General features: G+C 45.4%; 1 protein-coding gene across 2 annotated transcripts in view; it reads right to left on the minus strand.

Moving 5' to 3' along the window:
• The window catches only part of LOC126154581 (uncharacterized), a 129,747-nt gene extending 110,217 nt beyond the window's left edge, over positions 1-19,530 (minus strand). For both annotated transcript variants that reach the window (XM_049916157.1, XM_049916156.1), the window contains exon 1: positions 19,391-19,530. In XM_049916157.1, coding sequence (XP_049772114.1) covers positions 19,391-19,471 — 81 coding nt within the window. In that variant the 5' untranslated portion in view covers positions 19,472-19,530. The remainder of the gene's footprint in view (positions 1-19,390) is intronic.
• Positions 19,531-24,637: the final 5,107 nt, after the last annotated feature.

Below are 24,637 nucleotides of genomic sequence, written 5' to 3' on the forward strand. Positions count from 1 at the left end.
CGAATCCTGCCACGGGCATGGATGTGTGTGATGTCCTTAGGTTAGTTAGGTTTCAGTTGTTGTAAGTTCTAGGGGACTGATGACCTCAGATGTTAAGTCCCATAGTGGTCAGAGCCATAAACCACACAAAATCCAGCAGCCCCGCATTTGCAAAACCAGGTGAATATATAACGCCGTATTCGGCATGGACAACTGCATCCCGTAAATTCGTATTACTGCACACCTATCGAATAATACTGAGTGCGCTGTAGAAATGAGGAGTGAAGAGAGCCGGAAATGCGGACCTGAGGAAGCGTGCGAAAGACGCAAAGTCCCACCAATGAGAGTAGTTAAAACACCGGAAGAAAATGTTTACTTCAACCTCCTCATTTCAGTCAGAAGGTTCCAACACTATAAAGATGACGGAAATATTTTACACCCCATGTTATAGGACAATTTTATCTGAGTTTACCACCCCATTGGCCTCTCAGTTTCCAATTAGATTTTGTCTGCTCGTACTTGGAAGGTACAACCACTAAATGGATGAGAAACATAGCAAGAACTTGTAAGACATCTGAGGAGTTCTGCACAGCGTTTCTCAATAATTACTGATCTAGAGTAACGCAAGACCGAATTAAGCAAGAGATGATGATGAGCAGGAATTTCGAAAATTCAGAGTTCCCCAGTCTGGTCAAGTTTTTTTGAAAACATGACGAAATAGAACCAATACTTAGATGAACCGTGCAGTCCAGCAGGAATCATTCGACTACGTTACATGAAGTTACCAATAACTTATCAGCAAACGCTATCCGGTAGGTGCGGTGACAATTTGGAGTTGTTTAAAGGCACGCTCAGAGAATTAGAATTTGCCTTTAACTAACAGCAGGACACGGACAAAAGGAATCAAAGAGAAACCCAGAATCCGAATCGGGATAATCAAAACACAATCATTAGACGCCAGGATTGGAACAATGATGGCTACAGACAACTACAGCAAAATTTCCAACGAAACAATGAAGCCAGGAGCAATCCCACTTAGGAAAATAATAGAGATCGTAGACAGACACACAAGCAGAGAGGATTCACATGGAACAATAGTGGACAGTGGAACAATAGTAGAAACAGCAACCGCACACATACCAATAAGGTATGGCAAAGAAATGGTCGCGCCGAGAAGGGACAAGGAGTCGACATTCGTCCACCAAATCCTCGACGTGTACAGGTGCAGGTGGCAGAAGGGGGAAATGAACACTGACTAGGCCAGAGACAGGGCAAGTCAGAGAAACAGATTGAAAACAGCATGGATAAGGTCAGGGATATACACTCCTGGAAATGGAAAAAAGAACACATTGACACCGGTGTGTCACACTCACCATACTGGCTCCGGACACTGCGAGAGGGCTGTACAAGCAATGATCACACGCACGGCACAGCGGACACACCAGGAACCGCGGTGTTGGCCGTCGAATGGCGCTAGCTGCGCAGCATTTGTGCACCGCCGCCGTCAGTGTCAGCCAGTTTGCCGTGGCATACGGAGCTCCATCGCAGTCTTTAACACTGGTAGCATGCCGCGACAGCGTGGACGTGAACCGTATGTGCAGTTGACGGACTTTGAGCGAGGGCGTATAGTGGGCATACGGGAGGCCGGGAGGACGTACCGCCGAATTGCTCAACACGTGGGGCGTGAGGTCTCCACAGTATATCGATGTTGCCAGTGGTCGGCGGAAGGTGCACGTGCCCGTCGACCTGGGACCGGACCGCAGCGACGCACGGATGCACGCCAAGACCGTAGGATCCTACGCAGTGCCGTAGGGGACCGCACCGCCACTTCCCAGCAAATTAGGGACACTGTTGCTTCTGGGGTATCGGCGAGGACCATTCGCAACCGTCTCCATGAAGCTGGGCTACGGTCCCGCACACCGTTAGGCCGTCTTCCGCTCACGCCAAAATATCGTGCAGCCCGCCTCCAGTGGTGTCGCGACAGGCGTGAATGGAGGGACGAATGGAGACGTGTCGTCTTCAGCGATGAGAGTCGCTTCTGCCTTGGTGCCAATGATGGTCGTATGCGTGTTTGGCGCCGTGCAGGTGAGCGCCACAATCAGGACTGCATACGACCGAGGCACACAGGGCCAACACCCGGCATCATGGTGTGGGGAGCGATCTCCTACACTGGCCGTACACCACTGGTGATCGTCGAGGGGACACTGAATAGTGCACGGTACATCCAAACCGTCATCGAACCCATCGTTCTACCATTCCTAGACCGGCAAGGGAACTTGCTGTTCCAACAGGACAATGCACGTCCGCATGTATCCCGTGCCACCCAACGTGCTCTAGAAGGTGTAAGTCAACTACCCTGGCCAGCAAGATCTCCGGATCTGTCCCCCATTGAGCATGTTTGGGACTGGATGAAGCGTCGTCTCACGCGGTCTGCACGTGCAGCACGAACGCTGGTCCAACTGAGGCGCCAGGTGGAAATGGCATGGCAAGCAGTTCCACAGGACTACATCCAACATCTCTACGATCGTCTCCATGGGAGAATAGCAGCCTGCGTTGCTGCGAAAGGTGGATATACACTGTACTATTACCGACATTGTGCATGCTCTGTTGCCTGTGTCTATGTGCCTGTGGTTCTGTCAGTGTGATCATGTGATGTATCTGACCCCAGGAATGTGTCAATAAAGTTTCCTCTTCCTGGGACAATGAATTCACGGTGTTCTTATTTCAATTTCCAGGAGTATATATTAAAGTATGAAGATGTAGGAAAAGTGCTGTTAGAAGAGAGGACGAAAAGGTAGAACGGAAATTTACCCTATGATCCGAATAAAAATAGGTGACATTAACTGCACTGCAATAATAGATAGTGGGAGTGAACTGTCGGCGATATCAGACTCACTATGTAACAAATGCAGGAACTCTGTGAATCCACCAACACTAGCAGTACGGAAGTTGAAGGTGACAGGCAAAACTAATGGGGAAGAGCAGAAGAGATTTCACAACAGACACAAATCGAATTTGAATGCCAAGGACATAAACTTACCTCAAATCTGTTTGTTATACCAAAATTAACAGCAGACATAATTGTCGGTGTTGACTTTCTCTCTGCTCAAAAGGCGATAATAGATCTGGGAAGGGCTGAATTAACAGTGAGAGAAAATGACCAAATCACTATCAGGTTTGACGAAAAAGCCATAAAGGCACAAATACCGGCAAACTGCCAAAAATTGCAGTTTAGGGACCAGCAGACAGGAAAGGACAATATACACTGTGAAAAGAAAACTTGTAAGGAAGCTTCTATGACAGAGAGAGAGAGCAATTGCTAGAATATAATGAGGAATTCTACACAAAAGTAAGAGCACTAAAGAACGTACACGGAACCGATAAGCAGGGGCTGGAATTGGCACAGCACAACAATGCAGAAGTCTTTTTACCTAAATCAGGGTAATAAAAGAATACCAATACCGATTTAATGTGAAGAAACATAGACATTTTCGTGTTCCACCCAATGTCATTCCATGGTCATACCGGGGCAGGGTTTTATTAGAATTAGATAAAATTGCTGCGTCGGCGTCATTGAACCGGCGACATCCGAATACAATAGACCTTTAAGAGTGGTTGAGAAGAAGGATGGTGGAATCCGACTTGTTTTAGACTCGCGTCAAATAAACACAATTATTGTGCCAGAAACAGATCGCGCTGAGCGGTCAGAGGAACTGCACCAGAAATTCCATGGGATTACGGTTTTTGCTTCATTGGATATGAGATCAAGCATTTGGCAGATAGAACTCGATCCTGCGTGCCGCAGATACACTGCATTTCTTGTATATGGACAGTGCTTCCAATTCCAAAGTTTGTCATTTGGATTAAGTATTTCATCTTCAGCATTCATCAGAGGTTTTGGTAACATATTGAGCTCAAACCTCAATGGAAGAATCACATGTTATGTCGATGACGTGCTCATAGCTGGGAATACGTAGGAAAGACATAATACACTACTGGGAGGATAGCTGGGCGGACTAAAACAACGTGGTGTAGCAGCAAATATTAGTAAATTGTGTTCTGCGAGCAGTCAGCTGCACTTTCTTGGTCACGTCATAATTAGTGATGGGATCTCTCCCGATCCAGAAAGCATGGCAGCTGTTGCGGAATTTGCAGCTCCCATAACTAGAAAACAACTAAGGGGCTTCTTAGGAGTAACCAGTTTTTACAAAAAATTCATTTATATCACTTCTTTGACCACACCCCGCCTCTGTCAGATGACAGAGGGTATGGGATGAGTGCGCAGCCAGTGAGTTTCATGCTCTCAAGTCAGCACTTGTTGCTGCTCCTACACTGTCGCACCCGGATTTGTCTCAGGACTTTTGAATGGCGACGGATAGAGAAAGATAGGATTAGGGGTGATGATTTTCCGGGAGTACGAGCAAGACGGAAAGAGAGTACATAAAACTATTGCGTTCTGGAGCAGAGTTCTGACGAAGAGCGAAAGATATTGTTTTGTAACGGAACCAGCCATAATTTGGAGCTTTCAAAAATTTAGGTATTTCCTTTTCGGTAGGTAAACGGAAGTTTATACCGATCATAAAGCCCTTGAATTCCTGCTGACCGCGAAACTCACTTACGGAAGACTGTCACACTGGATTGTTACACTACAAGAGTATGAATTCTCAACCGTGCACGTGCCAGGTTCCACTAACTTCGCTGTCGTTGCACTGTCGCGTTGGCCCATAGGCATAACGGAGCAGGAAGCAGAAGAAATAGAACACGAACATTATTCGTTGTTCTACCTCCGAAAGGTAGCATTCGAAAACTTCATCACTGCCACGATGCAAAATATAAGGATAGTGCAGGATAAAAATCCCAACTTACTCGAGATAGAGAAAAAATGGAGGGATCGTGCCCAGGCAAATACACGCCAAAATTACCTCCTTAGAAAGGCAATTCTCTTTTAAAGAACAAACGTCTACGAGTCATTGTGGGTGGTGTGTATGCCAGAAGAAGTTATTAATAAACTCATTTGGTACATACACTTAAGCTATGCAAACTTTGGTGCTTGTAAACGTCTTTTGAAACTGAAGGGGATATGTTATTTCAGAAACATGGAAAGTAGTATAAGAGAAGTATTGGCCATCAGCAAAACGACAACTGTATCCTTGCAAGCCCCGATGTATCTTATAGTACCCAAGAAATTGCGTCATATCGCGGCCACAGATTTCATGGGTCCTTTGCCGACAACGCCAGTGGGATATAAATGCAGTCTAGTGGTGTTAGAACTCACATATAAGTGATGCTGACCACTTCAGAGAGCCACGGGTCGCACTGTTAGCAAAGCATTCCTTAAAGACTTACTAACTCAGGTCAGACCAGTCGAAGTGGTTCTCTCAGATAATGGACCCCAATATAAATCAGAGATTTCGAAGAGAACATTAAGGAGACGTAAGGTTAAACCTATCTTCATCTGTAGATTTAGGCCCAGTTCGAATCCTTTGGAGAGAACAGTGAAGGACGCAGGGAGCCTTGGCCGTCTGTACTGTGGCAAAAGGCATGTGACGTAGGATGTCTTTCTGAAAAAGTTTCAGGATGTCATTAATGAACTCCCCATAGCACCACTTCGATACCGCCAATCTCCATACTGAAGAATAGACAGGCTCCATACAGAATAAGGGAACTAGTTGATTTCCCGCCAAGGAAACGACAACAGCATAGAGCCCTCGTAGCAGAGGCGCAATGTAACATTCGTGTGGCAGGAGAGAAGAGCGAGACGCCTGCAGATACCAAAGCAAATGAATGAGAATTTGTTATTGGCCAACGAGTGTTGGTAAAATCCTAGCGCTTTTCCAATAAACAAATTCTTCGCTGCCTATGACTGACCTGTACTGATTAGGCGATTAGCACACTCGATCGCAGTGGATTTGGAATCCATTAAAACGGGGGAGTCACTTGGCTTACATCACGTAAGCCACATAAATACGTTGGAGTGAAAACATGGAAAGGTAAACTAGTAAATGGAGAATGGGAGTCCATTGTATAGGTTATTTATAAATTAAAGACTAAGCAAATGTAGTAGTCTGGTATGAAATGATTAGAATTAAGCTGTGGTAGAAAGAACAATAGTTAAATTGATAACCAGCAAGTACAAAACCATTCAGTGAACCCATATTATCTGTGCCTGTGAAAGATAGAACAATCCCACTGAGTTTACTTAAGAAAAGCTATCTCTCTTTAAATATATTCACAGTGATATGGGTGCGTGATAAAAGGATTACCTGTACAAATTCGATGACAGTTTTCGGAACAACAAACTGTAAAGAAATATTTAATTTGCGGGAGTACAGGATGTCACCAGTGTGTCGTTTGTTAGGCATTATATACGGAGACAAATGTTTATGCCTCCCGTGTTATTTAGAAGTGTTGATGTTAATATAATTTGGTGGCTTGCTCAGCGTAAACTACGTAAGAACGCACAGTGAAAATGTAGAGTGAAACTCTTAATTGAGGTTAATGAGACGGAAGATTAATAATGGTGGCCTCATCTGCGTGATGGCGTATGAACACGGTAAAGTCTGAGAAGTTTGTGGGAACTTAGTGTCAGAATGTTTGGTATAGTTACTTGGTCACGTAAGATTAAATACAGATGGCTAACACGACAACTACAGGCACAGAAGTTCCGAAAATTGTTGCTTGAGAGAATGTACTAACAAGATCTCACTGCGGTAGCCGTGATACTGGGCAGTCATCACAGTATCACGCAAAAGATTCATCTGTCTGCAGGTACCAAACAAAGAAACAGTTAAGGGCGATCGCCACAAGAAAGAGCTGGATTACCAACTGAGCAAATATGACTAACCGTGTTTCCCACCCACACAACTTTCACAATCAGAGAACCACACATCGGAAGAATGCTTCTGAGGTTGTAGAAACAAAAACGGGTGTAAGTAAAATCAGAGTAGAGTAAACACACTGGCCAGTGCGTTTGTTTTATTTGTGTTTGTTGATGTTCAACTTCAACAAGTAGCGTAGACAGGTATTTACAATGTGGCATGGGCCTTGGTATTGGAGTACACTGCATATCATAATAAAAATATTTCTCCCACATAACAGAGGTCCGGGGAAATGAGAGCTGCATAAAGTACATGTACTCATAAAATTAAAGCTAAAATAATAATTTAAACAAGAACATCTGCCTTAAAAGGCACTGTCATCTATCCTCAATAGACAATCAGTGTAATGTACGATGGTTATGTAATTCCATTTACAGGTATGGACGTTTTAGACTGAGTGCATTAGTGGGTGCAGGTATTCAAATGACCGGCACAAGCATAACGAGCTGTTCGAGGTAACACTGGACAAAAGGAGCCAGGTGCTGGGGTGGCCCAACTGCTGGTATGGACGCAAACGGTAAAACCGCTCCTGGCGAGCGCATCACGGACAAAAGGTGACGGGACAGCGGACACACACCGTCGAACTCCCAGGTACCAACTGGGCCCGCGCAGCTTGCTAATGATCTATAGAGTGGTGGCATGTTCGACAAGGCTTCGACAGCAGATGACATGGCAAAGAAACTGACAGGAGCACAGCCTGCCTGCGGTGGCAGGCAGGCTTTACACAGATGGGGTTTGTGTACTGCAAAAGAAACCCTTATCGCTTCCTTGTAGCGCCATCAAAGCTTAATGAGTGACTTTTACTTCACGAACCCAATAGTTTTGTGTCTTCTGACACCGTTCAAGGGAACCGAGGCAACTACGGAGCCCCCGTTCCGAAGCAAAACCTAAACCAACTCTCAAATTCAAATTAACTCACAGTGACCTATATTCCTTACCTAATTACAATAGTTTACAAGAGACAGAAGATCACGAAACAAGGAAATTAGGAACACTAAAATTAATGGCTGAAACTCAAATACACGAAGACGGAAATAGGGCCGGATAAACATACTTTTCGTCAACGCAAAAGAAGTATAGGTTTCCTAATATTCACTGCCTGCACCACATAAAACCTGTGTACTTCCTTACCAAACAATTATCTGTCCCGGCGCAGAACACCAGGTGAGACTGCCCATCAATGCAACGCTCTACCTTGCTTATCAGACCAGTCCCATACCCAGACTCTGTGCTGAGACTGGGGAACCGTCACTTACCATCCGGCGGCAGCTCCTGCTGGGGCGCCAGGCTTTCTTGCAGCTCCCACCTCGCCTGCTTACCATCTTGTTGCTCATCCACCTCTGGATCGCCTTTTTTCACCACTGTCCCCGGGCTACGTTGCCATTTGGGATCCGTGTGCAACGTGAGTTAGAGTGAACAGACATGCCATACACCGACGTCACTGTACTTCGCAATCAGTGCAAATCGACAAGAAAGCTGAACGCCCATGGATCATATTGCAGACGCACTAGAGGTAATTCACACCAGCGACGCACGTCAGTTCACACCACATATCACCACACAGAGATTACAGTGTCCCCCTGTAAATAAACTATCATCAAAAGTGTCAGTGAAGTGTCAATCAGTGAACACAATAGTGCCACATCTGAATGACTCATCAACACCCACCGACAAAATTCATCGATGCCTTTATGAAACATTTTTTGTAAACTGTATAACTTTAAAATATCTTGTTTTAACGTGTTTCTTGTGAGCGAACACACAATATTTGTGCATTGCCCTTTATTACTCTAACATTGAAAGGTCGATCCGAAAACGAACATTCGTAATTTTCTTTTAAATGGAGATCGTCAAACTAAACATGATTACAACCAATCCTCTATTGAATTTACAGTATGTACACTAAAAGTAAGCACTGGACCTACCCAGACCATTTACAAATCATGTAAAGCTAACTGACTCATTCATTTGAACATACGATCTGAGGACCTTTGCCTTTCACGGGCAAGTGCTCTGCCATCTGAGCTACCCAAGCACGATTCACGACCCGTCCTCACAGCTTTACTTCTGCCAGTACCTTGTCGCCTACCTTCCATACTTTACAGAAGCTCTTCTGCGAATCTTGCACAACTATCACTCCTGGAAGAAAGGATGTCGCGGAGACATGGCTTAGCCACAGAATGGGGGATGTTTCCAGAATGCTATTTTCACTCTTCCAGAGTGAAAATCTCATTTTGGAAACATCCCCCAGGCTGTGGCAAATTACTGCTGTTTCGAATTAAGTTAAGGTAGGTGGGTGCCATGACAAATACGCTACCGACGGAACAGATTTCTGAGGCGCAGGGGCAACTTACTTCGATACCCACACTACGGACACCTCTAAACCTGCAGTTATCCAAATCATGACTCTGAAGAATGCCAATGATGCACTAAACAGTGTCACTTATGACAACGAAACTGTCGCTCCTGCTGGTCCCTCTTACGTTTCGAATATACAACTACCTTTATCTGATTTGGGGACCACACAGTCGTCAGCCGAGGGAGAACAACACGACAGTGCTGTAATACACACGACCAATGACGGGGTGCAAGACGAAGGAGGAGCTGGAAACGGGACAGATACTGGTGTCACAGCCGTCCAGATGAATCAGGGGGTCAAGGAAAACAGAGCTGGGAACGACACCACGACTGAGCACAAGCTGAGAAAGAAAGTAGTTCCAATGTATCAGATGTTCCAGAGCAGGAATAAATTTCCCTGCAAGGAATGGCGAAAGATAGTCGTGAATCTGCTGGAAAAGGGAGGTTTCCTTGGACGACCCCATCGTCGGAGCCCTCTGAGAAGTCCCCAGCTTCGTCTCCAGAGCGGTCGAGGTCACCCTGGAAATCCAGGAAACGTAACAAAAAGGGAAGGACCGCATATCCGCCTTTGGAAAGCTTGGCACCAGCTGCAGGGGAGAAGTTTCGAAGTATGGACGAAGATTAACCGGCGAAAGACACAGCTGCTATGGGAAGAGTTCATGAAAGATTGAAGATGAGTTCCAGCAAGACCACCGCTGATGATACATGCAGCAGTCAGAAGCGATCCCTTCAGGAAACAAAGAAGAAAATGGATCCCAAACAAGCCACTATCCTAAGCAAATAAGTTTGCATTGGGCAGACGACACTGAGAACTATAAAATTCCTCTGAATAAGTCACATGAAATGGAATATTACGGAATCATAACATGAATGTACGTAAGAATGTCGAAACGAATGGTGTAATCGGAGTAACCCATAGACTATCAACTTGCTATAGTGGATCAAACACATAACATCACGGCTATAAACATAAATTAGATACAGAGCGACACAAATACATCCGCTCCCAAAGATTTTATATATCAGTCCAATATAGAGGCGGCGCTATTGCAAGAAGTCAGTTTCCAAAGATTTTCTATAGCGGGATTCAAAGAAATTTTAAATGTTGCCTCAGGAAGGGCATGTGGCACTGCAATCCTCGTTAAGGAAGGAATCATAATCACAGATGCGTGTTTCACCGTAAATGTTGTTAATGTTTCCTTCCTGAAACAATGCTCGACGTGACAGGGCCAATTTTTTTACACGTAGTATTGTTTATTTACTAAAAAAATTCCTGCGGCAGTTATTATTGGTGGAGATTGGAAGTGTGCTATACACAGGAAAGATCAACACCCCAATTTCAGTAACTCCACCGAACTGGCGAGCCTAGTGCAATAGCTGCAATGGAAGGACGTCTGGGAAATAAAATACCCATTGTCCGTAAAATATGCGTACTTTACCAATAATGCCCAAAGCCTGATAGACCGCACATATGTCATATCAAATTTAGCACATAAAATTAGTGCAGTTGAACTGATACCTACTTCTTTCTTGGGTCATCTTGCTGTGAGGTGTAGTATTGTACTACCAAAAAAGCTAACATACTGGTGGTGTCCATTATGGAAATTAAATATTGATATGCTGAACGATATTGCACTCGCTGAGCAGGTCGAAGGAACGTGGCAGGCTTCTCTACGACAGCGTCGTAGATACAGGTCCACAATTGACTGGTGGACACTGTGTACAAAAAAGAATCTTCGTTCAACTTTGATATCTTATGGACGGGAAAAAGTGATGTGGTTTAGAAAAACGGAGGAATTTCATTACTGTTGTTTGCATGAACTTCATGACCAACCGATTACCGAGGAAGTTAGATTAAATGTCAACAAAACCAAGGCTCAAATACTTAGTCTAAAAAGAAGACAATCAGAGAGTTTGCAAATAAAATCCCGTATTCAGACTGCAGCTGAAGAAGAAAAAACAACACTCTACCAACTCATACACCATGAGAAAAACAGAAGAAGAACTTCTATAGCGACAAAGCGAGCTGAAGACTGCCGTGTTCTGACGTATCAAAGGACATCACGTTTTATGTTATTTCATACAGTGACAACCAGTATAACCCTTCCTCTGTAAAAGAGCTTCTCCGTACCAGTGGTTTAGAATATCACATGACTAAGGAACAAAACAGGGATCTTAATAGTGCCACAAGGTGCGCAGACGTTTTAGATGATATCAGTAAAAGTGTACCCTCCAAAAAGTCACCAGGTCCTGATGGTTTAGCTACAGAATTTTAATTAAAATACTGGCACATAGTTGTTGATAAATGTGCAGAGGTTATTAACGAAACACTGAAGGGAGTTCCTATCCCTAAAGAATTAAAAGAGGGCATTACCGTTCTAGTTTCTAAAGGGAGAAATACGGAACTAAAACACATAACCAAAACGAAGCCAATTACTTTAAAGAATGCTGACTATAAAATAATTGCGAGGGTGGTTAAAAACAGACGTAGACCAGTGTTGGATACAGTAATTGGTTCCCATAAAACATCTACCTGGTCGGAATAATTTTAAAACGGTCTGGCCCCCAGGGGATCAGCATTCATTTGCTAGGTATGGGCTTGGCGACCCCGGGGTTCCTGAACTGGGAACTGGTAAACGCCGCCAGTCCCCTGTCACCGTAAGCTCTGAGCATACTTCAGCGACCACCATGCGGCGCGGCGGTGGAACGTTGTGTGTCTCAGGGAATGTGGATCTTGGCTTGACCGCCCGGATCGCGAGGATGGAATAAACCTCTATAAGCAACCACTCAATCTCAAGGTGTGCTGCGCGCTGATGAGATGCATGGCTGTTGAGGTGGAACAGTCGTTAGCGGGCAACCTCTGGGGAAACTGCCGAACCTCAGTTGTATATGGCTTATCTAGGCACGCGGGCTCTGTCTAGGTGGACTTACATAGCTGCTCGTGGGACCGAGATGAAACCCTCGAACTTTTATTCTTCTCCTCCCAGCGGAAAGGGTGGACCGCTGGTGGGTTCTAACACCCAATCCAACAAAAGGGCTCGTGTAGCCAGTCCTCGTGATTCAGTTACTAGTAACAGAATGCAAACTGCTTCGCAGAATGTGTTTCTCATAATTAAAAGAAAGAAGGCGATTTTCGATAACGTTTCACCATTTTATATACAGAAAGGCTTACAAGGCATTGCTGGCACCTTAACATCTGTCAAGCGCTTGCGAAATGGAACCTTGTTGGTTGAAACATCTATCTTCCAGCAAGTCCAGAACCTTCCAAGGCACAGTTTCTTGGGAAGTTTGCGATTGAATTTCACAACGCCTTGAACTACAGCAAGGGTGTTGCGATTTGCAGAGATCTCGTTAACATTCCCCAAGACGAACTGAAGGCTGGATGGTCCCGGGAAGGAATTTTCGACGTGCAACACGTTATGAAACGGGTGTATGGTGCTCTCATGAAGTCTAAATCATTTATCCTTACGTTTAACAGCACCAAATTGCCAGAGCATGTGAAGGCAGGATTCCTACGTCTCAGTGTATGGCCTGGTTACCCCAACCCCATGCGCTGTTTTAAATGACAACACTTTGGACACACTACTCTCGGCTGTAGAGGGGAATCCACTTGCGGGAAATGTGGTAAAGCCGCCCATGAGGGAGTTGGTTGCTCCTCTCCTCCCAAGTGTGTCAACTGCTCTGGGAATCACCCTGTGTGGAGTAGGAAACGCAGAGATTTCCTTGAGGAATGGAAGATCCAGGATCTTAAAACCACAAAACGCATCCCGTATGGTGAGGCGAAGAAAATCTACAAGTCCATGCAGCCGCCCATGTCCGCTGCCTCCTTTTCTTCCGTTCTGAAACAGCCAGTCTTGAAAACTGATGCTGCTACGCAAACGGAGGTTGCTACTGCCAGCACTAGCACCTGCGTTTGTCAATGTACGTGTGCTGCTGCCGTTCCTGTGAAGCCAGCTGCCCCCCCCCCCCAGGCCCCAGGCCGTGTAAGCTGACATGCTGCCCCTTCCCAAGTCCTGTCTTGTGTTCTGCCCAGCGCTGCTACAGCCCATACTGCTTCTAAGGTTTTGGCTCCAGTGCCGCCTCAGGCCAGAAAATCTGAGCCAAAGTCAAAGGTAAAGACTCAACCGCTGAAGAAGACTGAAGTTATACAGTATGCTGATGTTGATGTCATTCTCTCTGACGTCTATCTCGACTCCTAGTCAGAGGTGATGGAGGTTGATGTCAGACTGGGGCAATCATCTCGCCCCAAAACTGAGCCTCCACCTGTTGTAGGCTCTCCTCCCCAACAGAAAGTGAGGATGAAGGGACTCCCACACTGATAGATGTCTCCCATTATACAGTGGAACATGAATGGATTCCAGGCACATGTGGAGGAATTGAACCTCCTAGCACGGCAATGCCCTCTTTTCTTGTGTTTACAGGAAACGCATTTAAAACCATCTGATGCTCCTGTACTAATGGGTTATACGTTATATCGCAAAGATGATCTGACTGGGGAAAGGGCCAAAGGCAGAGCCGTCGTGTTTGTCAATAATGACAACCATTCCTCTGCTCTCGCCCTGGATACTGACCTGCAAGCAGTTGCAGTTGAAATTAATTCACGTTGGAGGCTTACCATTTGCTCCCTTTATTTACCTCCTCTTTGATGCAGTGAGCTTAGAGGCTCTCACAGATCTTATCGCACAACTCCCCCGCCCATTTCTACTCCTGGGCGATTTCAATGCCCATCATGTCCTGTGGGGCTCCACTTTTCTTTGTGCTCGAGGTCGAGTTTTGGAGAACCTCCTAACATCTCAAGTGTTGTGCATCGTCAACACTGGTACTCTGACTCATTTCTCTGCTGCTATTGGGTCATTCTCAGCCATTGACCTATCTTTCTGCTCTCCAACCCTCACCGACTCTGTTCGCTGGGAGGTCACTGACGACCCTCATTCCAGCGATCACTTCCCCATCCGCATTTATCTCCTGAATGGTGCATTGCTCGAGCTGAGGCCGCCATCGTGGATAATTGGCAGGGCTTACTGGCCACTGTTCAGTCGGTTGGTTGTCTTTGAACGCCACAACAGCGTACTGGAATGGGTGGATCACATCACACTTGTGATCCTTCATGCTGCTGACCTGTCCATACCAAAGTCTTTTGGTCCTCTTAAGCAGCGCCTTGTTCCTCGGCGGACAGAAGAGTGCCATTCAAACATCTGGGACAGGCGTGCGGCTCTTCGACAATGTAAATGCCGTCCAACAGCGGTCAATCACTGTATCATTATCTTCTTTGATATCAGTAAGGCATATGATACTACTTGGAGACACTGTATTCTTGCACAACTGCATCAATGAGGCTTTCGTGGACCCCTCCCCATTTTCATTCGGTCTTTCCTGTCTCAGCGGCTTTTTCGGACCCGAGTTTGTGACACACTGTCTGATTGCTTTGAGCAGAAGAACGGTGTCCCTCAGGCCAGTGTTTTAAGTGTTACCCTCTTTGCCATAGCCATCAACAGTATAACGTCTACAGTGAGGAGTCCAGTACAGTGTTCCTTATTTGTGGACGACTTTGCTGTTTTCTGTTCCTCCTCCAGTGTTTCAACCGTGAGCATGTATGTGTGTGATGTCCTTACGTTAGTTAGGTTTAAGTAGTTCCAAGTTTCTAGGGGACTGATGAACACAGAAGTTAAGTCCCTTAGTCCCATAGTTGCAGTTAACAGTGAGGCGGTTAGAGGAGTGGGCTGCGAAGACGGGTTTTCGGTTTTCTGCCGATAAGTGTGTTTGTGTTCATTTTAATTGCTCATGTCGTCTTTTTACTTTGGCTGCCTTGTATGTTGGGGATACTGTCCTACATTTTAGAGACACAGTGCGGTTTCTGGGCCTAATTTTTTACTCCAGGTTGGCATGGCTGCCACACATACGCGACTTGAAATCCAGAACCCTGAACCCACTGAACATCCTCAAGTTCCTCCGCCACAGGTCTTGGGGAGCGGACAGGGTGCGTCTTCTATAGTTTTATCAAGCTTTTGTGCGCTCACGGCTGGACGATGGGTGCACAGTTTATGGATCAGCGAAGCTGTCTTATTTGCAGATCCTTGAAGCTGTCCACCATGCTGGGATTCGAATGGCCATGGGTGCTTATCAGACCAGTCCCATACCCAGACTCTGTGCTGAGACTGGGGAACCGTCACTTACCATCCGGCGGCAGCTCCTTCTGGGGCGCCAGGCTTTCTTGCAGCTCCCACCTCGCCTGCTTACCATCTTGTTGCTCATCCACCTCTGGATCGCCTTTTTTCACCACTGTCCCCGGGCTACGTTGCCATTTGGGATCCGTGTGCAACGTGAGTTAGAGTCCTTCAGTGTGGAGTCTGTACAACCCCAAATCCTGGGTTCTAACCGCCAGCCACCCTGGTTACTGAAGAGGCCCGGAGTGATTTTAGATTTATTGCAGTACAAGACAGATTGCACTCCTGCCACCGTTTTTAATACAGCATTTTATGCCATTTCATCTGAGCACAACGACTATGTAGCTGTTTTTACAGATGGGTTGAAACAAGGGGATTCCGTTCATTGCTCTGCTGTTTTTCCGGATCGTGTCCTCAAGGTCCGACTGCTTCAGACTTTTACTGTCTTTGATGCAGAATTGTCTGCGATCTCGCGGGAACTGGAGCAGATGAGACATTCTTCCTGTCCGAAATATCTTGTCTGTTCCGATTCACTAACTGCCCTTCACTCATTGCAACGTTTGTATCCATGAGATAAAATAGTCCAGACCATCCAGGATGCCCTCCTCCAACTACAGCGATCTGGGAAGGCAGTGGCTTTCTGCTGGGTTCCGGGGCATGTCGGCATCGCTGGGAATGAAAGGGCAAATCTCGCAGCCAAGGAGGCATGTCTCGATCCACAAGTATCTCAGTGTGCTATCCCCCTGCACGCACTCACCTCGCTGTTGAGCTCACGAGTCATGCGTCGGTTGGAGGTTGAGTGGCTGGAAGTGACTGACAATAAGCTCCGTATAGTGAAGCCCACAACGCGTGTGTGGTGTACTTCCTTTCAGCCCCGTCGACGGGACGAGGTTCACCTCACTCGGCTTCAGATGGGCCACAGCTCTATGACGCATGGCTTCCTGCTCCAGTGGCAGGACCCTCCAATGTGTGGTGCTTGTAGTGTCCAGGTCACTGTGCGCCAAGTTTTATTGGACTGCGTTTTATTTTCTGACCAGCGGGCCGCAGCTGACTTGCCAGCGGACCTGCCATCTCTTTTAGGCAACACTCGGACGAATGTGGTTTGAAGTTTTAAAGTTCTGTGCCATGTCAACTGTTTTTACAAAGATTTTAGGATCTTAATGTGCTCACTGTGTGACAAGCTCGCCCATATTTTATGTAAGTGGCCAGCCAATGACAATTTCTTGTGGCATTCTTGTGGCTGTGTTTTCCCTTTCCTTACGTTTTACTTTCTTATGTAGCATTTTCCTTCTTTTCCTGCTTTCTTTGCGTGTATGCTACAGTTTCTTATGTCTGTCCACATTCGTTCTTTTAATGTGTGTCAGGGCGCTGATGAACTCGACGTTGAGCGCCCTTAAGCCCCAACACACACACAAAACGGTCTGAGAGTATAGGGATATAATCGGACTGTTTTCGACTTCTTCTGCAACAGCCTGTCCGGCCTTCATTGTTTTTTCGAAGGGCTTTGACAGAATGAACACAATGACACAGATGGGTTTGACAGAAAGTTTTATTGTTGTCTAAGTAAATCTCCTGATGGGAATAAAAACTAGAATTATTATCAACGATCATTATACGAAACCCATAGAGGTCAAAAGTGGCGTTCCGCAAGGACGTCCACTGTCAATGCTTTTATACATCGTGGTTTGAGAAACTTTACTGTGTCGATTGAATAACGAGCCAGGGGACATAACGATCTCAGGTGAAAATCGAGTGACCAACGCTTACACCTATGCCGTCGGAGTAGTTGTTAGAAGTTACGAGGATATCCAAAGACTGACAGCACTGGTCGAGCTCTACTGCACCGCCACAGGGGCGAAAATAAATGATACTAAAAACTCGTTTTTAAATCTCAACGGTTTTCGACACGTAGACATAGAGCGGGTGAAGTTGGTTGACCAACACAAAAAGTTAGGGGTTACGTTTTTCAGAGACCTATTAAAAACATCAACCTTCAACTGGAGGAATGTTTTAGCGAACATCCAAGGGGCTTTAGTTCTAAATAGTATCAGAGATTTAAACTGGATACAAAACATCAGAGTGATTAACTGCGCTGTGCTCTCCAAAGCTATATATGTGGGGCAAATATTTCCAATACTTAAGGCAATATCAATAAACGTCATGAAAATTATTTGCAGATTCATCTGGCAGGGCGAGATTTTCAGAGTGGCTGTGGGTAATCTCACCCTAAAACCTGAAGAGCGAGGACTGGGGTAGATCAACATACGTCGCATGAACACGGCACTATTTGTTGAATGAATACTTGAACTGATAGAGAACAATCACAATAGTATCACATCCCAACTATTGAAGACACTCCAACGGGAATGTTTGAAACCACCTGTACATATAGGTAGAATAAATTATAAATTAAAGCATACCCGACAGGTTTGCTTAGAGCTCAGTTACTTGGATGCATTCATCGTGGACAAACACAAAAGAACTGGCAGATATATAACGAATCGTCTTTCAACTAACGAATAGCGAAATACGATGGAACTCAAGTATCCAGACCAAAATTGGAAAATCATCTGGCGGAATATACATAATAAGGTCTCGTCCACTGATGTACAAGGCGCGTGGTATAAGGCTGTAAATGACATCGTTTGAACGAATGACAAACTTTGTTCTATCGGTTTAAGGAATACAAACGTGTATCAGACATGTAATGCAGTTGACTACCAATCATCGTTTCCTATGCAACGGTAAGTAAACTGTCTGGGATAATGTACGAAACCAAATAGCCTTCATAAAAAGGACTGATGGCCGCGACGTGACGTTTAATACCATACTTTTGCCACATAATATCTCGTCTCCTACAGAAATGCACAACGTTATCTTACGGCTACTTGGAAATTTCGTCCATTGTATCATTAATAAAAAAAAGTCCCCACCGACGTTCTGGAACATAATTACGATTTACAAACACATTAGTACCAAATACGCCGTAAAAAAAGACTCATCAACAGCAGTTTGGGGACATGTTACATATGCCTCTCGAAAAAGCAGGGAATCGGATGACGCAGTCTAGTAAACGCTGGATGTATGCTGAGGTAGCGGATTGCTGCTGGGGGTGACGTAGGTGGGGACTTCGTAGGCCTCGAAGCCGTGACGGAAGTCGTGAAGGCCTCAGCAGAAGCCTGGAAAAGTACTGCATGCAGGGGCTAAAAATGTACATTAACAATGTGCATGCTAGTGATTCCATTCACGTCACTGTTCACACTGGGCGCCTCTACTTCGGTGTGTGGCGAGTTACAGCCGCACGACGACTAGCGGCAAGCAGCACAGGCGTAAACACACCTTAACGATGTTTATATGTGACAGAGAGAGAGGGGGAAATGGTTCAAATGGCTCTGAGCACTATGGGACTCAACATCTTAGGTCATAAGTCCCCTAGAACTTAGAACTACTTAAACCTAACTAACCTAAGGACATCACACACACCCATGCCCGAGGCAGGATTCGAACCTGCGACCGTAGCAGTCCCGCGGTTCCGGACTGCAGTGCCAGAACCGCTAGACCACCGCGACTGGCAGAGAGAGGGAGAGAGCAGCAAAATCTGATTTTATTTCCTACTCATTACTTTTGTAACAAAGCATCACGTCTATAAGCTGGTCAGTTCCTACTACTTAGTTTCTTGAACAGAGAATATCTCTGGTTTATTGAGCTTCAACTACAATTTCACCATAGTTTTATGTTTATCTCGACTAAGATTATCTAACAGTAAGTGCCTTACAGACGTTTCATTGATCAGTATATTTCTCTAGTAGGAACTTGTGTCGAAAAATATGAAACACGAAATAAGTAGGTATTGCCCTAGATGAACGAGAATCACGCTTACGGTAGTCACAAAGTACGTGACTTCCGATGATGACAACGTTGCCTTAGGAGGGAGAAACAATGTAAATTCGAAACGGGGGGATGACGTAGGAGCATCGCGTAGTGGAATAAAGCAGGATGGTGGAGACTCACCGCGAGGGCGAGGTTTGCAGAGGCGAGGTTGGCGGCGGAGCTGACCGCCGCGACCAATGCGAGCATCGCCCGGGCCTCCATGCTGGACGCGACTGGAGCTCGTATTGCCTGCTCTGCTGTGGCCGCAGCCTCGCGTGATCGCGTGGCCGTCTGCCCTGCTAAACGCGCCAAAGCTCACCACACGCCACCTGTTAACCGCACGCTCCAGTGCCTCGGTTAACTAACGTCCAGTCCTTGAAGCTCATATCTGCACGACGTGGCCTTTCTCGTCTTCCTGTTTTCCAGCAATTTTCAGCTGTGCGAATAGCAAATGTGGTCCGTAATGTTTTATGATATGAAATTTGTCGTGCTAATTGTTTGGAATCCTTAGATGATGCATGATCACCAATTTTTACATGATTATAAGGCAACGTAATATTATTTCACGACAGACAGCTGAAGAGGGCACAGATGAATACCAGATGGTAGACATGATACTGCGAGGAGAATTTGACGTAACAATGAGAAACGGAAGTCTAAACAAAGGACCTGAGAGTAGAAGTTCCATCTGAACCACTGCCAGCCCTGTCACAGCCAGTCATGAAAGAGCTCTTGCACATGCTGTGCAAGACCTATGAGACGGGTGAAATACCCTAGGACTTCGAGAAGAATATAACAATTCCAATTTCAGTGAAGGAAGGCGCTAATAGGTGTCAATACAACCGACCTATTAGTTTAATAAGTCATGGTTGCAAAATACTAATACGAATCTCGTACACTGGAATGGAAGATCTGTAAAATCTGACCAATGGGAAGATCAGTTTGGAATGTAGGAACACGTGAGGAAATACTGACCCTACGACTTGTCATAGCAGATACGTTAAGAAAAGGCAAATCTAAGTTTATACTATTTGTAGATTTTAATAACGCTCTCGGATATGATCACTGGTAGCGTATCTTTGAAATTCTGAAGGTAGCTGGGATAAATCACATGGGGCGAAAGGGTATTTACAACTCTTACAGAAACCCGACGGCATTTATAAAAGTAGAGGTGCATGAAAGGCAAGCAGTGGTTGAGAAGGGACTGAGACAAGATTGTAGCCTATCTCAGACGTCATTCATTTTGTACATTGAGCAAGTAATAAAGGAAATCAATGAAAAATTTCGAATAGGAATGAAAGAATTAAAGTCCAGAGAGAAGATATAAAAACTTTGAGGCCTCCCAGTATCATTGTAATACTGTTAAACGCAGTGAAGGACTTGCAAGAGCAGTTGCACGAAATGGAGAGTGTCTTAAAATGAAATATGAGATGAAGATCAAGAAAGCCAAAACGAGGATAATGGAATGTAATCGAATTAAATCAGGTTTTGCTGAGGAAATGGGATGTGGAAACGATACACTTCAATTAGACGAGTTCTGTTATCTGGACAGCAAAATAACTGACGATGGCTCAAATAAAGAGGATATAAAATGCATGCTGCCAATGACCAGGAAAGTGTTTTTGCAGAGGAGAATATACATTTATAAATTCTTCCAGTCCATATGTGGCATAACAGCAAACCAGTGTTTAACAGTATTGGTTAAAAACAGTCTTGGTTGCAATTTTAGTTTTTTTTTTATTTTTCAACGACGCGTTTCGCCTTATTTAGGCATCTTCAGGTTATCTTTTCTAGATGGACACGAGAGGCACCAAGATCTGCATAACGTGTTTCCGTTCACAGGAGCGACTAACAGTAAGATGGGGGCTCAGGTAGTAGCTAACTTACTGTTACTCGCTCCTGTGAACGGAAACGCGTTATGCTTATCTTGGTGCCTCTCGCGTCCGTCTAGAAAAGATAACCTTAAGCTGCCTAAATAAGGCGAATCAAGTCGTTGAAAAATAAAAAAACCTAAAATTGCAACCAAGACTGTTTTTAACCAATACTATACATTTAAGTTTTAGGAAGTCTTTTCTGAAATTATTTATAGGGAGTGTAACCGTGTATGGAAATGAAACATGGACAATGAGCAGTTTAGAGGAGAAAAATAGAAGCTTTTGAAATGTAGTGCTAAAGGAGAAAGTTGAGCATTGGATGGGTAGATCATGTAACTAATGATGAAGATTATGAGGTCCCATACTACGAGGAGCATAGGGGACGATGCGGGAGACCCGCACTGCTGGAGGAGGTAAGGTCCTAATGGAGGTGGTTTGCCATTGCCTTCCTCCGACCGTAACGGGGTTGAATGATGATGATGAAGACGATACAACAACACCCAGTCATCGCGCGGCAGGAAAAATCCCTGATCCTGCGGGGAATCAAACCTGGGACCCTGTACGCGGGAAGCGAGAATGCTACTGCAAGACCACGAGCTGCGGACTAACTAAAGAGGAGCTACTGAATAGAATTGGGAATATAAAAAACATTGTGCACAACCTGACTAGAAGAGGCGATCAGCTTGGTAGCATACATTCTGAGACATCTAGGGATCATCAATTTAGTACTAGAGGGGGGAGGGGGGGGGGGCTGTGCGGGTAAATATCGTAGAATGAGTTCAAGAGATGAATAGAATAAGCGAATGTAGGTAGCAATAGTTAATCGGTGATGAAGAGATGCATGGAGAACTGCATGAGACCAGTCGTCGAACTGAAGACCAAAACAACAGATAGCTGGCATATGGCTCCTGTATGCCATATGATCGTCAGCGTCACCTAGACGTAAGTGAAACAGTTATTTATGAAAACAGCGTTATTGATGATAAGTTATACGGAAATAAGAGTCACTGTTCACAACACCCACATGTTCACTGGGAAATAGCATTGCAACCCAAAACAGGCAACGTTGCTGTCGTTGTGTTGGTGTTGAGTCCAAAAACAGGTTTGATGCGGCTCTCCATGTTATTCTACCGCGTGCAAGCCTCTTCATCACGAACTAATTACTGCAACCTACATTCAGTCCGGAACCACGCGACTGCTACGGTCACAGGTTCGAATCCTGCCTCGGGCATGGATGTGTGTGATGTCCTTAGGTTAGTTAGGTTTAAGTAGTTGTAAGTTCTAGGGGACTGATGACCTCAGATGTTAACTCCCATAGTGCTCAGAGCCAATTGAGCCATTCGCAACCTACATCCTTCTGTATCTGCTTAGTGTATTCAGCTCTTGGTGTCAGTCTATGATTGTTATTCACCACACGTCCCTCCAATACTAAATTTGTGATCTTTTGATGCTTCAGAAATGTCCTACCAACCAGTCCGTTCTTCTAGCCCAGTTGTGCCACAAATTGCTCTTCTCCCCAATTCGATTAAGTACCTCCCCTTTAGTTACCTGATCTACCCATCTAATCTTCAGCATACTTCTGTAACACCACATTTCGAAAGCTTCTATTCTCTTCTTGATTAAACTGTCTATCGTCCATGTTTCACTTCCATACATGGCTACACTCTATACAGATACTTTCAGAAAAGACTTCCTAACCGTTAAATTGTGCAGACATATCTAAATACTAGCAAATAAAGATTACATTGTGGCTACTGGAAATGACTTCCTTATAAAATGTACAGGAAGTTCGGTAACGAGTTATTCAAGCATAAAGAAGGCGACTCACTGAAAGGCAGAAGTGCTGCGTCGTCTACAAATACACAACGAAATGTACAGAGATTTAGTTTACTAGCTTTTGGAAGAAATTCCTTTCTCAACCTATAGGAGATATAGACACACACACACACACACACACACACACACACACACACACACACACACACACACACACGCACACACCATTAGGTGGGGTGTGGGGGAACAGCGAGTTACCTTATGTTTATGCCAGGGAGGTGAATGAAGGATCCATTATGAGGTCAGAAAAGCTGGCGTTGGTGCCGACGATCCTGATGGTATGGGTTGTGAAGCACCCATTGAAATGTCGCGTTTGTACTCTGCTGCATGTTCTGCCACTGGGCAGTCCACCTTGTTTTTGGCAACAGTTTGACGGTGGCCATTCACACCTCAGTCCACATGAAACCCACCAAACCTAAACAGTACCTGCACCTTGACAACTGCCTCCTCTTCCACAACAAAAGATGCACCCATAAAGACTGGCCACCCACTGCAGATGCATCTGCAGTGATGAGAACTTCCTCACCCTGTATGGTGAAGGCCTAACAGAGCCAATACTCCCTAGACCTAATAACAAAACGATCTCCTGGGCCATACCCCCACGTACACCTGAACCTCACATCCACCCCAAGAGCCCCCAGGGGCTCAGCATTCATTTGCTGGGTACGGGCTTGGCGACCCCGGGGTTCCTGAGCTGGGAACTGGTAAGCGCCGACAGTCGCCCGTTACCGTAAGCTCTGAGCATACTTCCGCGACCACCGTGCGGCGCGGTGGTGGAATGTTGTGTGTCTCAGGGATTGGGGATCTTGGCTTGACTGCCTGGATCGCGAGGATGGAATAAACCTCTATAAATAACCCCTCAATCTCAAGGTGTGCTGCGGGCTGATGAGATGCTTGGCTATTGAAGTGGAACAGTCGTTAGCGGGCAACCTCTGGGGAACCTGCCGAACCTCAGTTGTATACGGCTTACCTAGGCACGCGGGGCTCTGTCTAGGTGGACTCCTAGTTCCCTAGCTACTCGTGAAACCGAGATGGAACCCTCGAACTTTTCTTCTTCTCCTCCCAGCGGAAAGGGTGGGCCGCTGGTAGGTTCTAACACCCAATCTCACAAGAAGGCTCGTGTAGCCAGTCCTCCTGATTCAGGTAGTAGTAACAGAACGCATGCTGCTTCGCAGAATGTGTTTTTCATAATTAAAAGAAAAGATGGGAGTTTTGAAAAGTTTCGCCATTTTATATACAGAAGGGCTTAGAAGGTATTGCTGGCACGTTAAAGTCTGTAAAGCGCTTGCGAAATAGTACCTTGCTGGTTGAAACATCTAGCTCCCAGCAAGTCCAGAACCTTATAAGGCACAATTTCTTGGGGAGTTTGCGATTGAATTTCACAACACCTTGAACTACAGCAAAGGTGTTTTGACTTGCAGAGATCTCATTGACATTCCCCAAGACGACTTGAAGGCTGAATGGTCCCGGGAAGGAATTGTCGACGTGCAACACGTTATGAAACGGGTGGATGGTGCTCTCATGAAATCTGACTCGTTTATCCTTACGTTTAACAGCACCAAATTGCCCGAGCATGTGAAGACAGGTTTCCTACGTCTCAGTGTACGGCCCTATTACCCCAACCACATGCGGTGTTTTAAATGCCAATACTTTGGACACACTACTGTAAAGGGGAAGC

This window comes from Schistocerca cancellata, unplaced genomic scaffold, assembly GCF_023864275.1.
Source record: "Schistocerca cancellata isolate TAMUIC-IGC-003103 unplaced genomic scaffold, iqSchCanc2.1 HiC_scaffold_1096, whole genome shotgun sequence".
NCBI lineage: Eukaryota > Metazoa > Arthropoda > Insecta > Orthoptera > Acrididae > Schistocerca > Schistocerca cancellata.